A 17733-nucleotide genomic window follows, 5' to 3' on the forward strand; every position below is an offset into this window, starting at 1 on the left:
CCCCCCCCCCCCCCCCCGTCTCTCTCTCCTTTCTTTCTTCCTTTTTTCCTTTTCTTTCTTCGACAGAGTCTTGTTCTGTTGCCCAGGCTGGAGTGCAGTGGCATGATCTCAGCTCACAGCAAGCTCTGCCTCCCAGGTTCAACCAGTTCTCTGCTGGCACCCACCACCACACCTGGCTAAATTTTTTTTTTTTTGTATTTTTAGTAGAGATGGGGTTTCACCATGTTTGCCACGCTGGTCTTGAACTCCTGACCTCGTGATCCACCCACCTCAACCTCCCAAAGTGCTGGGATCACAGGCATGAGCCACCGCACCCAGCCAGACAGCACAGTTTCTAAGCAGCAGATGAGAACCTGAATTTGGCTCCTCTAAGTCCAAAGCCAGATGAAATCAGTTAACCTACATAGCAAGGGAACCCTGCAGACAAGCCTGGGGAGTTCCTCTGACTCCAGATATTGTGATTACACTGTTCTGTGGTTTTGCTGACAATGGAGACCTCTACCCTACCCCTTCCTTTGCTAAAGCCCACATTGGTTTCTTTCTGCTTGCATGTGGAATTCTCTGGGGGAATCATTCTCATAGGAAACATGGAATGTGTCCTGGATACAGACCTTGAAACTTAAGAGATGAGCCATCCTTGCCCCCTCATTGTTTTTCACGCTGTAGGTTATGACTCTTTAGTGAGCCATAAAATTAAGGATTGTAAACATTTAAAAAAAAAAAGAACATAATGGATAACCTCAGAGTATTTCACAGATAGAAAGAATGAGTGCTGTGAAATTTCGCATGTGTGTATGGAGTGGCAATGGCAAATGTATTGTGAGTCATACTTTAAAGAGCTTGACAGTCTTCAGTCTAGTGGGAATGGTTCCTGGAGCTTGTGTCAGGCTGAATTTTGTCTGGGCGATGGTACTATCAAGGCCAGAGGAGTGTGGAAATCATCACAGAGACTGAATATCTGTCTCTGCCACTGTGCAACCCAGAGACAGGGAAGAAAGTGAATTTTTTAAGACCTGTGCAGCTCCTCTGCAACAGATGGGGAGTGAAGTGGAAGGCATTTAGTCAAATAGGCCATCTCTGGATGTCTCTGGAGATTGGGAACGGCAGCCTACAACAACGAGATTTATGAACAGCACAATTACCTCTCTCCTCCTGAGCAGGCAGCTGCCGTGCGGATGAGCCTGGGCTTGGCCTACTGAGCTTTTGGTAATGAGTTAAGGCACTGCTTGGTGGGGTGACTGCAAAAAGCATTTTGCTGTTCACATACACACACATGCACACATGGATGCACATGTTCCCAGGGCAAGGCACGCCCTGGCAAGAGGGTCTCATTTGAACAACGGATGGCCACTTCTCCCAAATCCACTTATGACTGCTTATTAGGCAGCAGCATGCCTAATTTAGGGAAAATGATTTTCGACTGGAAATTTTAATTAATGGTGAAATGAAGTGTGAGTCTGGAAAAAAGAATAATGTTTCTGACTGGTCTACTCTTGGGTAAATTTGTACACTTACCCTGGTGGCTCTTGGTTCTGCGGAAGACACACTGTTCTGGACGTTAGAGAGAACCTGCATTGTGTTCTGGTTCTGACACTGATTTTCTGGGTGCTTTTCCCCTCCTGGGATCTCCAATAGTTTATGTCTAAATGAGGAGTCATTAGCAATGGTCTCTGAGGAAAGGCAGAGTTAAGTAAGACCTCAGCCTGAGGTCAGGCACATCTAGGTTTAAATTCTGGGCCACTGCATGGTAGTTGCATAATCTTAATTAGGTCACATGACCTCTCTGAGCCTCAGTTTTCTCATCTGTAAGAAGGAGCCTCTAAGATTAGCTACCTGGCATGGTTTTGCAAGGATTAAATTACCTGACGTTTGCCAAGTTCTTGGTATAGTGCTTGACCCGACTAGGTTCCCAGAAGGTGTTAGTCATTATCGTAATTGCTTTCTAGGGTTTCAGAATCCAACATTTCATAGAAAAATAAGGCTCTGTTTCCTTTTTTACTCACCGTGATAGTAACAACAAAAGATAATAATAGCTTTATTTTCGAGTGCTTCCTCTGATCCAGGCACTATTCCAGTTTACTTGACAAATGTTATATGTTGAGATCTTTATGGTAACCCCACAAGGGAAGTCCTGGTATGACCCCCACTCTATAGATGGAAAATAAATGGAGGCAGCATGAAGTGAATGAGTTAGCTTGGGTTCTATAGCTTGTAGGTGATAGAACCCAATTGTCCAACCAGCCAGTCCGAGCTCCCACTTATAACCACAGCCCTGTGCCATCTCTCGTGTTTAGCTGTATTTCTGGAACTCAGATCTGGTTCTCTCGACTTTGACTCTTGTTGAGACACCCAAAACATTGAAGTTGTGGACATACATTATCAGCCAGTTCATCAGGGAAGACTGGTGATGCATGGACTACAGGCATTTATGGGGGGCTTGAGAGCCGAGTGCTGTGCATCCCTGAAAGCTAAAGATCAACAAGGACTCTGGCTCGACAAGTATTCATGGAGCCTACCATACGCTGGCCATTATGCCTGGGATATGTTAGGCACTAGATAAATATTGCCTTCAGGAGGCAATGAATGACTGAATGGAGGATGAATAAATGGCAATATATAGTCATTTTCTGGGTGAGGTGAAGGTATTTATAAATGGAGTTCAGAGAAGGGAGTGATTGGTGGGGATCATAGAAAATTTCATCACAAAGTAGATAAATGGACTGGACAAAGGTAGTACCTTAAATTCAACTCATTCAGCATTTCTAAGCACTGACTGTGTGCCTAACACTGTGCTAGTCTCTATAACGGCGCTGAAAAATTCAACTTCACAAATACCTATGGAGCACCCAGCTAGCCCCTGTGCTAGAATCTGAGCAATAGTACAGAAGAAAACATGCTGTGTCCACCTTCCTGGAACTCACAGATCAGCTGAGGATATGATTAAGTAGAAAGAGAGACCAAAAATAAGCATTTTGTTGCCATTCTGCCTTAATGCATGCATGTGTTCAACTCCTAACACCAGACAAAATGATCACTAATTTCTTATTCTCTCCTCCCTTCTCCTCCTTTTCCTTCTCTCTCTTTCTCTTCCTCTCCTTCCCTCTCCAGTTTCAGAGACCTCATGACTATTCCCCACCTTTTCGATTTGGGACAGTCCCTAATGGAAGCACGGAGAGAAACATTCGGAATAACTACCCCTACATGCATCAGTACATGACCAAATTTAATCAGAAGGGAGTAGAGGATGCCTTGGTCAGCCTGAAAACGGGGTAAGGATGGTGGTTTCCTTTTCTCCACAGGTCTGCTGGCGATAAACCTTACAGAAATTGACTCTCGGCGTGCCTCAGTTCTTATCTACTCCCATTTTTGTATTTCTGGAGAGTGACTGCAGTCCAGATGGGCCCCAGTTGAGGGCTGTTTTGTTAATCTAATGAACATCCCAGGTTTCCTTCTGAGTTTGGGTAAGAAAAAGCAAATCCAGGATGCTTTGAAATACACAGAACCAGAAAGGTTTCTTAAACTGATAAAGAAGTTTGTCCGACTCCATAGGATATTTTAACCAAATAGAAACATCCAAGACAAAGATTTTTATCCGATTTTAGGTAGGAGGTTTTCTGGGAGTGGAGAGGAGTATCTTGCTGACAGGAGCTTTATGAAATAACTAATTCTATAATATTGATGAAAAGAAAGAAAAGATGGGAGAAAGCAATGAGAACTCAAATCATTCAAGTTACAGCTGGCATTCTTGTCTATGTGTTGGTATCGTGGAGTGTAACACAGTCTCCATAGCTGAAGCTATGAAGAAAAGATAGCACCGGGGTTGGGAATGTAGACTTTGGAGAGAGAGTTTCTCAGACCTCATAGCCTCATACCTAAGATGGGAATAATACTAGTACCTAAGAGAGATAATTTGATGGAAAGTATTTTGGATGGGAAATAGATAGTATCTAAATGTTAGTGTTGTTATTTATTGTAAAGGCTAAATTCGATTCCATGGACTCTTCTAAAAAGTCAGGAATGCATGAAATCCATTTTAGAAAGGATCAAATTCAATAAAAATGATTTTATCTTAAATCAGGGAGTTGTTTAATAAGAGGATTTCGATTATCCAGAAAATTAGCTCATATAGGGCATTTCAGTTGTCACAGATTCCTGCATGGAAATGTGACTGCAGGTGCAGTCTCCTTGCAGCATAATAAATAGCCTCCTCTTCGGCTGTTCCGCAAGCCCATTGTGAAGGCCTTGATGCTGGCTTTGTGTCTGGTAGGGGGAGACAGAGGCATCTCTAAAGCATCAAAGCCCGGATTTCTGCATAATTCCCCAGTAGCTTAGCTGTGAGGATTCTGTCCTTTCAGTCTGTGCCTTTGGAATCTCTTTGGCATCTCAGCAGGGTCTGGGAGAGCATTTATTTAGAAGTTGAGTCTGTGATTTCTCAAAAACTCATTCCCATAATGCTCATTCTGGCCTGGAATGATTTTTTTAAACTTTTGAAGTATAACAAAAATGCAGAAAATTCACAGATATTAAATATGGTGCTTTAAGGCTTTGCACAAACTGACCATCCAGGTCATCACTCCCTGGAACCCCACCCCACACCCTCTTCCAGTCAAAAAGTCAGTATCTTCTACTGACCACCTGCACTTCTAAAGCCATAGATTCTTAGTGCCTGCCATTTTAACATATAAATAAAGCCATACTCTTTTCTTTTTTGTCTTCTTTGGCTTAACATTCTGTTTGCAACATTGTTGCCTGTAATTTAGGTTCTTTCATTCTCATTGCTGTATAGAGTTTCAATGTTGGAATACACCACAAATGGATGTCTCTCTTCTAATCTTGAAGAACATTTGGGTAATGTCCTATTTTGGGGGTTATTATGCATAATGCATCTTTTGTTAATGAAAGAGCCCATTTCTTTTGATATGTATCAAAGGCTGCAACTGCTGAGCCATAGAATATTTGTGTATTTCACTTTAGCAGATGTCCGAAAAGATCAATTGTTGATGACTTTACAGTTTAGCCATGGGTTTGGGATTTTTGTTTGTTTGTTTCCACTGTGGTCTTTTAATAAATATATGCTGTTGTTTTGGACAGACCATGAGCACAAATGCGGATGATAATGGTTAGAGATGATGGTTGATGCCTAGCTGGCTTTCTCTCCCTCCATTTATTACCCAGAGCACAAAATGGATTTTTTTTTCTTTTCAATCTTTTTTAAAATATAATAGCAAAAAAAGAGGAGAGAAATGGAAACGATTCGTGGCCATAAATTGTACAAATTGTTTTTTGGAAGCCATATAATAATTACAACATCCATCTTAGAAAACTTGGGCAGATGGCAGATTCGCTCTATACTCAATCTCCTATGTGCGAGATGCTTTGCATTGTTACTTTAAACTCAGAAACTAGAGCTGAAGGAGTGCAAGTCTTTTTTTTGAGACGGAGTTTTGCTCTTGTTGCGTAGGCTAGAGTGCAATGGCGCAGTCTTGGCTCACTGCAACCTCCTTTTTCCAGGGTCAAGCGATTCTCCTGCCTCAGTCTCCTGAGTAGCTGTATTTTTGTACAGATGGGGTTTGACCATACTGGCCAGGCACGTCTTAAATTCCTGAGCTTGGGTGATCCACCTGTCTCGGCCTCCCAAAGTGCTGGGATTGCAGGCGTGAGCCACCATGCCTGGCTGCAAGTGTTTTTTAAAGAAATAACTCAATATATCCTTAGGGATGAGAGCATAGCAGTATTCATTCCTGGAGATTTAATTTCATTGGCGTTAATGTTGGGGAAAACTGCATACATGTTTAACAGGCTCCTTAATTATTTAAATAAAATAAATTACTATTTTTTTTTCAGAGAGGGTCTCACTCTGTCACCCAGGTTACAGTACAGCAGTGAAATCATAGCTTACTGCAGCGTCAACTTCCTTGGGCTCAGGTGATCCTCCAGCTTTCTGAGTAGCTGGAACTACAGGCATGTACCACCACACCTGGCTAATTTTTGTGTAGAGATGAGGTTTTGCCGTGTTACGCAGGCTGATCTCAAATTCATAAGGCTCAAGCCATTCTCCTGCCTCAGCCTCTCACTGTGCTGGGATTACAGGAGTGAGTCACTATACCCGGCCTAAATTAAATTTTGAATAGATAAGGTATTTATATACTTCAAAAATAAAAAAGCACATAAAAAGAAAAACAGTGAAAAGTTTTCCCTCCACACTATTCCTCATCTCATACCCCTCCATGGTAACCACATTTACTGTGTATCCTTCCAATATGTTCTTCTGAATCTTTCTATATTAATGCATAAAGAGCCACAAAGTTTTTTTATAGAGTCATAATCTTTCATCATGCAAATGTACCGTATTTTATTTGGTCAGGCCTCTATTGTTGGTCATTTAGGTTGTTTCTAATCTTTTGCTATTGCAAACAAAGCCGCAGTGATCATCTTTGGGTTGCATCACATTCAATGCAGAGTAAATTTCTGTAAAGAGTGGGTCATAGTTGCAATTTTAACAGATATTGCTAAATCTCCCTTGAAAGGGAATTCAGATTTATCCCATCAGAGTATGAGACAGCTTATTTCTCCAAAGTTTTGTCAATATGATGTATAATTAATCTTTCAAAATTTTGCTAATAGGTAAAAAGTATGCTGAGATATAAATTTGTACTTATTTTCAGTAAATTTTGACCATATTTATATACATGATAAAAAGCCATTGGCAATTCCTTTTTTACTTTTATTAATATTTCTACTGGCTTGTTGGTCTTTTTCTTATTAATTTATATATTAGACAGATGAGCCTTTTATTTGTGATGTGATTCCAAATATTTTTCCTATTTCTTTTGTTGCCTTTTGAGCTTGCTGATGTTTTATTGCCATGCAGATTTAATCTTTTTTATAGTCAAATATAGCAACCATTTTCTTATGGCTTTTGAATTTGAGACATAATTCAAAAGTCTTCATCACTCTGTATTACAAGATAATTATCTCGTGTTTTCTTCTATTTTGGTTGCATTTTTTAGTATTTGGAATTTTTCTTGGTGGATGGTATGAGACATGACACCAGCTTCTCAGATGATTATGAAAACCAAAATATGAGAATTAATTACCCCCACAGAACTGCACCAAGATCTGATAAACTTTGTGTTGGTTGTGTTTTCTCAGCATCCCACTACGAGATTGCGGTCTTTCAAGTGTCTACTTCACCACACTAACAGGTCTTTTCCTTCCTTTCCACATCTCTTGTTTCCTTTTTAAATTTTTTATTATGAAATATTTTGCTGTTTAGGGAATAATAGTAATACAATGAAATCTTCATGTACCTACCACCGAGCCTTAAAAAAAAAATAGTCATTCTCGTCCTTCACAACGTCCAGCATCTGTAGAAGCTTCCATCCCTCTGGAAGATTGTGGAAGGTAACCTCATCTGCTCCTGAATTGCTCAGCTTTAGAACATTCCCCAAACACCCTAGAATCTGGCAGGCCTTGACTCAGAGCATCCAGAGCATGCGGCTCAGCTACTGGGTCTCACTGTTCCACCCACACGTCTCAGGAACATCTGCTGCCTAGCAAAGCCACGTGCATGCACACCAGGGTCAGGGAAATTGCGGGTTATAATTTTATGGGAGAGTCTTGAACACCAGACGGGCTTTGGATTACAGCCGAGTGACTGTCCCAGCTGGGTTTGAGTCTGGGCTCAGGAGTTAGCTAGATGTGTCCTGAGGCGAGTCATGTCACCTCTCCAAGTCACTTTCTAGTTTCCTCATCTAAGAAGTGAAATGGTTGAATTCTTTGGTCTCTGAACTAGTTCTGAGATTTTTTTGTCAAACACTTGTGAAAACTCAGATAAATCACATATAAAACGACTGTTAGTTTTGCAGAAAGGATTTAGAATCATGCCCCAAATTGAGTGCCTCCATGCCTGGCCAATGGACCAATTGTATCTGAATCACGTGATTACCTGTTAAAATGCAGATTCTTTGGCCCAGCACAAGGCTTTCCCTCTAGGTATAGAGCCTGTGAAACTTCATCATAATAAACATCACCCCCCAACATGCCACACCACGTGATTTTGAGACACACGAATATTTGAGAACTACTGTTTGAGAAGTCCAACCTACTATTCATTGTGCAACTGAGCCGAGAACTATTTTAAAGGAGTTCGATAAACACATTTTATTGGGATAGGCATATACAAAGCAGACAAACCAAATGCTTGTCTCTGGAATCCATAATTTTTTGAAGAAAGGCATAGGCAGAGAAAAGCTTGAAAGCTTAGTTTTACTGTTTATCAAAATTCATAATAAAAGGAGATAAAGTAATTATCAGACAAATCTGTGAGAAAAGAGGGTTTGACATGTAAACATCAAAAGAGATGGGATTTTTCAGGCACAGATCTGCTGTGCCTTGTGGGACTCTTGTGAACCAAAGGTGGACGAGCATCAGTAACCCTAGGTTTCTAGACTAATGCTTCTCAAGCCTAGCCTGAGTCTGAATCAGAATAGGTGCTAATAAAAATGTAGATTGCTGAGCCCCACCGAGCCAGTTGAATCAGAAACTCTGTAGGGAAGGGTCTGAAGATCTGCATGGTTTAAGGAGCTCTTCAGGTGACTCCGATATGCCCTAATCAAATTTTAAGAACATCCGCTCTAGAAGAGGGAACTGAAGCTGAAATGAGTGGAGACAGATTTAGATTTACAAATGCTCAGTCATCAGAAGCTGATGTTCTCCAAGCCGTTTTGGCACAGGGGCAAAACTGCAAGCATCGCACTTATGCCAGATTTAAATTAAACAACGTCCCTAGAACTCCAAAGAGTCTAATATTTCATGGTGGGATCATTTGTGTTTTAACTGGTTTTCATGTACAATTCTGGGTGTATACATTTACGGAAAAGTCTCAATTTTCTTAGAAGCCTCAGTTTTCAGGATCCCCAGTCCCCTGTGCAATTTCATTGTCAGCTCTACAATATCAGGAAACAGGCAGGTCTCTGTTGGTTTCCTTTAAGTGTAGTAGTTGCAGAGAATTGGAAGGGAGGATTGTCGTTTTCTCCCCCATATTTTTTATTGTGATAAAATATACATAGCATGAAATTTGCCATCTTCACATTTTTAAGTGTACAGTTCAGTGGTATTAAATACGTTCATAATGTGGTACAACCATTACCACCATCTGTCTCTAAAGGTCTTCTTTATCTTGTAAAACTGCAGCTCTCTACCCGCTAAACAAAAACTTCTCAACCTCCTAGCCCCTGACAATCACCATTCTCCACGTTTTGTCTTTATGATTTTGACTACTCTAAGTACCTCATCTAAGTGGAATCATACAGTAGTAGTCTTTTTGTGACTAGCTTATTTTGCTTGGCATAATGTCCTCTATGTTTTAATATGTGTCAAAATTTTATTCTTTTTTAAGGCTAAACAGTATTCCATTGTATTCAGGCACCACATTTTTGCTCATCCATTCATCTTTCAGTGGACACTTGAGTTGTCTCAACATCTTAATTATTTTGAATAAGGCTTCTATGAACATAGATATGTGAATATATTGTTGAGACTCTGGTTTTATTTTTTGACATATATGCAGAAGTGAAATAATTGGATCATACAGCAATTCTATTTTTAATGATTGAGAAACCACCATACTGTTTTCCACAGTCCCATTTACATTCTCACCAACAGTGCACAGGGGTTCCAAGTTCTCTACATCCTCACCAATACTTGTTGTTTTCTGTTTTTCTAATAGAAGCCATCCTACTGGGTATGAGGTGGTATCTCAGTATAGTTTTGATTTGTACTTACCTAATGATTAGTGGTATTGAGTGCTTTTTACCTGTTTATTGGCCAATTGTATTTCTTCTTTTTAGGAGCGCATATGCAATTCTTTTGGCCACTTTAAAATTGGGTTTTTTGGGCTTTCCTCATTTTTGGGGGGGGGGGGTTGTTGTTAGGTTTTAGGAGTTCTGTATATAGTCTGGATATCAATCCCTTATCAGATATACAATTTGCAAATATTTTTTCCTATTCTATGGATTACCTTTTTATGTTCTAGTTATTACACTGATAGTGTCTTTTGATGCACATTTTAAAAAAGATTTAGGGAGTGTTATCTTTTGACCAATAAATACTTTTCTAAAAGGCTTGGGTTGTCCTCAGTGACGTGTCTATAAAAACAATAGAACAGTGTAGTCGCATCTCCCTGCATGTCTTTGAAATGTCTTCATAGAAAGTTTTGCATTGAAAAACAAATAAGCATTGAATTTCTCTCCTAGAGCACAAGTTTGCAAAGCCTGTGGGACTTAGGAATGCACATTTTTATTAGCACTTCTAGTGATTGGGATGCAGGTAATTCATAGCTTTGGAAGGTTAGTTAGTTAAATATTGAGAGATGGAGTTCTGTAGTGAGCAGACAGGACAAGGAAGAGGAAGGATATTTCAGAAGGAGGGTGCCAGATAGGTGGAGGTGTGGAAAAATGTGAGTTTAGGTTTAGGCATATTAAACTGGAAGTGCCTTTCAGATACCATCATCATATGTCCAGGCATCTTTGCACTTAATGCGACCTTACAGTTAGTGAGCTGCAGCCCTGAGCACTTCATGTGCCTAATTTCAGTTAATCCTCACAACATCCCTATGATCTGGGTACCATTAATATCCCTTTTAAGAGATGAAGAATCTGAAGCTCAACAATGTTAATGTAATTACCCAGTAGGCTATTCACCTAAGTAACTACATTGCAGAATTATTAAGTATAGAAGTTAGGCTTACTTCCCCGCTTGGAAATAAGCAGTTAGAAATATGGGGTTATGGTTCAGGAGAGAATTGAAAACTAACATTCTATATTATATATGTGCATATATATGATAGAGTACATATCATATTAATTGATGATCTGAGAGTTGATAAAATCACAGCATGATTATTTCTATCCTCAAAAGAAGCTGGTTCGGGGATATTGGCATTCCCAAGGCAAAGGTAAACCAGAAGAGTATAAGATCTTCACTGGAGTTCAGTTGCTATGCAAAGCAAATTTTTTCAAAGATGCCATTTAAGCAGGTTTTATTTGCTGTATTTTATCAGTCAAACAGAATCAAACACAAATGGTTCATTTCCAGCTGCTGAATTCGAAAGCGGGCATAGACATCAGGGTTCAGCAAGCTGTTCTAAATGGGATAGTGTCATCTCCAGAGAAAATCAGATCGACAATGACCTGGTTTCTGAGATCCACCCCCACACTGCAAACAAAGCTCAAAAATAATTGCTACCACATCATAGGGTTAGTAAGTTTTTTCCTTAATAAAAACTCAAGAAAGTACAGACATCGTTTCTTTTTTTTTTTTTTTCTGTACTTGGAGTTATTTCCTTGTAAACTCGGTTAAAATAATATTAAAAGATTTTCAAGGCCATCTATAAAAATTTTTTAAGTAGAAAAAAATGTGGAGGGTGTTAAAGTAAGATTATAATTCTTTAAGCTTAGAGATGGAAAAAGAGATGAAAAATGCAGATGAAAAAGAAATATATCAAAATGTTATCAGAGATGCTGCTAGGTGATTGGGATGATGGAATTTATATCCTTTTACATTTCAGAAAATTTCAGCAACACAATATAACTTGCAATAACTAGAAAAAAGTTTCTTCTGATTACAATTCTTTATTTTTTCCTGCGTTTCATTCTTGTTTGGCCAACGCGTATATACAATTCATACAAGTTGAATCAGTACATGTGCAAATTTGTTTTGCTTTTCTCAATTAAAGCATATAGCTCTGCTGTTTAGTTTCCACATTTAAGGACCACATGATAGTTCATTGAGCTAGAGGGATATTAATTAATTTAGCTTTTACTTCATTCTGTTTTCATCACACCTTAACTAGCACTGAAGGGCACTACAAGAAATAGTTATTTTTGAAAAGGTTGCTGATACGGTTGTTAAAGGACAGCTTGTGGAGAATGTCATCCTGTGCCAGCCCTCACTTCTGTCCATGAAGAGCAATTGCTTTGTTCTGTTTGAGGGATGCTTTCATCTTGTGAACAACACAATTCTTGTAACAACGTATAATTTTCTAGTTTTCTTTTTGCTTGGACAACGGCACAATTCAGAGCTTAATGTGTGATTCTTCTTTCACGATTGTGAAGCCTGTGGCCTGAATCTTTGTTTGCTGACTTTCCCTAAGGCCTAGCTACTATTCCACATCTGAATTCATTCAACTCCAATTACTTTATCCATATGTGTAAACCTTTTTCTATTCCAGTGAGTGTGAACCACCTGAATTGTTTTGGAAACAAAACAAGGTATTTCTTTTTCCTTTCTTTCTTTTTTGTTTTTGTTTTGAGACAGAGTCTTGCTCTGTGGTCCAGGCTGGAGTGCAGTGGCAGGATCTCAGCTCAGTGCAACCTCTATCTCCCAGGTTTAAGTGATTCTCATGCCTCAGCCTCCCATGGTGGGATTGCAGGGATGGACCACCATGCCCGGTTAATTTTTGTATTTTTAGTAGAAATGGGGTTTCGCAATGTTGGCCAGGCTGGTCTTGAACTCCTAGCCTCAGGTGATCCTTTCCTGCCTTGGCCTCTCAAAGTGCTGGGATTACAGGCATGAGTTACTGTGCCCGACCCAAGTGAGATATTTCTAACAAATACCATTTATTGGGAGCTTGCCTAAGTGCCAGGTACTGTTTTCAATGCTTTGCCTCCATTATCTAATTTAAACATCATGACAACCCTATACAATGGTGACTATCACGATTTTCATCCACCATTGAGGAAACAGGCATTGAGAGATGAAGCAGAGTGTCTGGGATCAATCTTACTGCATAGCCCATGCTTTGAGTCACAACATAAATAAAATGAAAAATATGACCGTTCTCATATTATTCCACAATTAAGGTCATTTCTAATTGCCCACCACTATACAAAATCTAGTACCAAGTTTGTTCATATTTTTACTTTAAAAGGTCTCTTTTTTTCTTTAAAATCTTTATTACTGTTTCAAAAGGGATATTTCTTCTTCCTTTGAGATGAGGAAAAGAAATGAATGCATGGAGCGAGAGGGTGGAGGAAATAAATTCCTTCGATTCCAGCCAAACCACAGGAAGAACATGGTCAGAAAATTTCTCCTGGGGAAGAACTGTTAAGAAGCAGGAACTCCCTGGCAGGTCCTATATCCTTAGGGATCACCTCTTGTTGTTTGTTTGCTTGTTTGTTTGTTGGTTGGTTTTGAGACAGTCTCACTCTGTCATCCAGGCTGGAGTGCTGTCACGTGATTTTGGCTCACTGCAACCTCTGCCTACTGAGATCAAGCGATTCTCCTGCCTCAGCCTTCTGAGTAGCTGGGACTACAGTTGTGGGCCACCATGCCCAGCTACTTTTTGTAGAGCCAGGGTTTTACCATGTTGGCCAGGCTGATCTTGGACTCGTGACCTCGGGTGATCGTCCTGCCTTGGCCTCCCAAAGTGCTAGAATTATAGGTGTGAGTTATCACGCCCAGCCTAAGTCAGGTATTTTCTACCTAACAGAGACCATTTATTGGGAGCTTATCTAAGTGTCGGGTACTTGGTTTTTTTTTTTGTTGTTTTTTTTTTTTGAGATGGAGTCTTGCTCTGTCACCCAGGCTAGAGTGTACTGGCATGATCTTGTCTTACTGCAATCTCTGCCTCCCAGGTTCAAGTGATTCTTGTGTCTCAGCATCCCAAGTACTGAGACCACAGATGTGCACCAGCATGCCCAGCTAATTTTTGTACTTTTAGTAGAGATGGGGTTTCATGACATTGGCCAGGCTGGTCTCAAACTCCTGACCTCAAGTGATTTGCCTGCTTCAGCCTCCCAAAGTGCTGGAATTACAGGCATAAGCCACCGCGCCTGGCCTACCTCTTGTTATTGCTTGCTGAGCTCACATGGGAACTTCAAACATGTGATCTCATTTCCTCCTGATTCAAATCTACCAGACAGTCTTTTTCTCGGTTTATGGAGGCGGATACTGAAGTTCAGGCAGAAGCCACAGCTTGTCCAAAGGTTAACTAACATCTAGTGAGTAGCAGAGCCAGCATTCAGTTGAAAACCCAACATCTCTTTTGACCCATGATGTTGTGCTAAGCTTCTGCTTGTCCTGAGAAGGGAATAGCTCTGGCAAGAGTTGTACCCATCTGTTACAAGGTCGCGGGGTGAGGAGCTCGGAACTTGGTGCTCTTGCCAATAAAACATCTCAGATTTGGAATAGCTCAGCTTCCTTTCTCCCCACAGTAAAATTATAAACATAGCTCCACTGACCCAGGTGCTAAAATGTTCATGGTGTTAAAGTATCAGCCCTTGCCTCAGGGAGGAGTGAGTTTTCCTGGCACTGGGCTCACTCAGGTCACAGAAAGCCTTTAGCACAGATTAGGAGACACTGTTTGCACCCCATGGAAAGTGCCCAGGGCCAACCCCAGACAGCTGCCTCTTCCTGAGCAAGCCCTGCCTCCTTCCTCCCATAGAGAAATGCGGGTGGAAGAGTGATAGGAACTCAGATTCTGCACCTTCTGGTGTCCCCACTGAAGCAGTTTCCTTGAGTGGCCATAACAAATGACTGCAGATACGGTGCTTGCAACAACAGAATTTTATTCTCTCAGTTCTGGGGACCAGAAGTCCAAAATCAAGGTGTCAGCAGGGCCTTGCTCCCTCTGAAGGCCCTAAGGGAGGGTCGTTCTTTGCCTCCTCGTTTCTGGTGCCTCCAGGTGTTTCTTCATTTGTGGCTGCATCTCTCCAATATCTGCCTCACTCCATGCCAGTAGGTTTTTTTGGTGGGGATAGAGTCTGGTTCCTTCGTCAAGGCTGGAGTGCAGTAGTGTGATCTCAGCTCACTGTAAACTCCGCCTCCCGGGATCAAGCAATTTTCCTGCCTCAGCCTCCAGAGTAGCTGGGATTACAGGCGTGTGCTAGCACGCCCAGCTAATTTTTGTATTTTTAGTAGAGATAGGGTTTCAACATGTTGGCCAGACTGGTCTCAAACTACCCTCCTTGGCCTCCCAAAGTGTTGGGATTACAAGCATGAGACACCAGCTTGGCCCCGGGAGCTTTTTTAAGTGCATTACCTATAACTCTTCATTCGATCTTTACAGCTTCTCCACGAGGTCAGCATGCCTAGCATCTCCACTATACAGACAGGTTAAGTCATGACACAGGCACAGTGCTGGTAAGCTTCAGAGCTGGGACGTCAACTGGCTCTAGAAGCTGTGCCCTTAACTATTATGCTATATTGTTTCTTATTAAAAAATATATCCACATTTTAAAACAAATATAAAAATACAGATAAATAAGTATTCCTTTGGTTTGGCATCTCAATGCCAAAGTGTTGTCTGTTTGATGTACGTTCCATTTCTCCCAGACTTTCATTATATACGTTTGCATTTTTTTTTTTTTGAGACTGAGTCTTGCTCTGTTGCCCAGACTGGGGTGCAGTGGCATGATCTTGGCTCACTGCAACCTCCGCCTCCCAGGTTCAAGTGATTCTCCTGCCTCAACCTCCCGAGTAGCTGGTACTACAGGGGCACACCATGACACCCAGTTATTTTTTTGTATTTTTAGTAGAGATGGGGTTTCCCTATGTTGTCCAGGATGGTCTTGAACTCCTGACCTTCAGTAATCCACCCACTTTGGCCTCCCAAAGTGCTGGGATTATCAGCATGAGCCACCACATCTGGCCTGCATTTGCATTTATTAATATGTCCACACATAAGAATAAAATCTCATTCTGTGGAATGTTATCAGACTCTATGGGATATGTCACAGTTTGATTTTCAGTGAACAATATGTTTTGGAGAGCTTTCCATTTTTTGCCTTCATTCTCTTTGACTGCTGGAAAGAATTCTATGATATGTATACATCAGAGGGTTTTTTTAAATGCATTTTCTTCTTACTAGGCTTTTTGAGGGGTGGGATGAGGGCTCTCAGCCATATGGCTGTGTACTTCTACAAGTGGTTTTCTAGGAATGAAAGCAGGACATAGAATTTCCAGGTGCAAGTGTTTATATTTTCTTGAAGCCTTCAAACTTACATAGTCAATTTATTTGATTTGATTATTTATATATTTTCTAAGTAGGCTCTTACTGCAGAGAGTGGATTTTGGAGTAAGAGATTCCTACTTTAACATTCTCTGTCTAATACCATCTCTGTGATCTTTGGCAAATTAAATAACCTCTCTGAGCCTGTTTCCCACATGTGTAAAATCCTATTTTCTGGATTTCCTCTGAGAAGTAACTAAGTTGACTTATGAAGTACCCTGTATTCTACTTAATACATAATAGCATTTTCACAAATCTCAATATTTTTCTGAATCTCTCTTTCACTCTCATGTTTTCTGGCCCCTGAGAGTCCCTGTCTTTCAGTCCTTGTGTGTGACAAGTTTCACGGTGTCATTGCCACCACTAACAGTATGATGGGATGCTTAAAGTCTAGGCATCCTGGATTTGAATTTCCACTCCAGTAACATCCAGTGTTGGGACCTTGGACAAGTTAATTAACATCTTAGACTCCAGTTTTCCACTTTTATAAGATTATACTAATTGTGCTGCCTTCTCTTAGAAATGCATTATAAAGATTAAGTGAGATACTCAGGCAGAGTGTAGTGTCCAGCACATAGTAAATGTTCAAGAAAACTCTGAACAAAGAAAACCTTTTTGAGTCATCTTTATAATATTATAATAATCATATGCTTCATGAAATCTACAGCAGAATGGTTAGCTCTGACCTCAACCCTTGAAAAATAAAATCTAAGAAGCTCTGTAAGGAGTAACATTCCATAAAGAACTAATACTGTTCCTATGTCAGAACATGAGTTTTGATGAAGAGAAAAACAGCATTTGCATAGTGCTTTGCAATTCACCAAATTTATAGCTGTTACTTCATTCAACCAGTGCATAAACATAGGAGAGAGATTATATTTTCCTTCCTGTCAGATGGGGAAATCAAGTCTTAGAGAAATATTTAGACTTGCCCCACTTTCCATAAAGTGTGCGAAGCTAGTTTATTCTAGCAGAGGCCTTGCAATGGGGGAGGCTTGCAATGGTGTCCTGAAGGCACAATGCTCTGGTGAGTGACAGACTAGTCTGGAAACATTGACTCTGTGGAATACCTTGGGCAGAGATCTCTGGGCCTCAGTGTCCTCATCTGAAAAATGAAGAAACTGGATTACATACTCCCTCAACTCCTTGTACATAGTCAGTTTGAGTCCAGTGTTAAATTTAACAGAAACAAAGTACTTATAGCTAGATGGATTTGCACTATCATTTCAATCCTTCCCTATCTTTGAAATTAGCAGCCAATAGACAAATTGTGTACATTCCATCTCTTGGGTATGCTCTTCTCTCTCTCTCTCTCTCTCTCTCTCTCTCTCTCTCTCTCTCTCTATCTCTATCTGTCTCTCTATCTCTCTCTATATTGGTCCATTTTCACACTGCTGATAAAGACATGCCTGAGACTGGGTAATTTATAAGGAAAAAGAGGTTTAACAGACTTACAGTTCCACGTGGCTGGAGAGGCCTCACAATCATGGCAAAAGGTGAAAGTCGTGTCTTACATGGTGGCAGGCAAGAGAGAATGAGAACCCAAGTGAAAGGGGAAAACCCTTCTAAAACCATCAGATCTCATGAGACTTATTCACTACCACAAGAGCCGTATGGAGGAAACTGCCCCAGTGATTCAATTATCTCCCACTGGGTCTCTCCCACAAAACATGGGAATTATGGGAGCTACAAGTCAAGATAAGATTTGGGTTGGGACACAG

General features: G+C 40.6%; 1 protein-coding gene across 3 annotated transcripts in view; it reads left to right on the forward strand.

The window, feature by feature from the left end:
* Nucleotides 1-17733, forward strand: part of GRIN2A (glutamate ionotropic receptor NMDA type subunit 2A) — a 439039-nt gene that overhangs the window by 364436 nt on the left and 56870 nt on the right. For all 3 annotated transcript variants that reach the window (XM_017533609.2, XM_037740199.1, XM_017533618.2), the window contains one exon: nucleotides 3109-3269. In XM_017533609.2, the coding sequence (XP_017389098.1) occupies nucleotides 3109-3269 (161 nt within the window). The remainder of the gene's footprint in view (nucleotides 1-3108; nucleotides 3270-17733) is intronic.

This window comes from Cebus imitator, unplaced genomic scaffold (assembly GCF_001604975.1).
Source record: "Cebus imitator isolate Cc_AM_T3 unplaced genomic scaffold, Cebus_imitator-1.0 Scaffold4, whole genome shotgun sequence".
Taxonomy (NCBI): Eukaryota; Metazoa; Chordata; class Mammalia; order Primates; family Cebidae; genus Cebus; species Cebus imitator.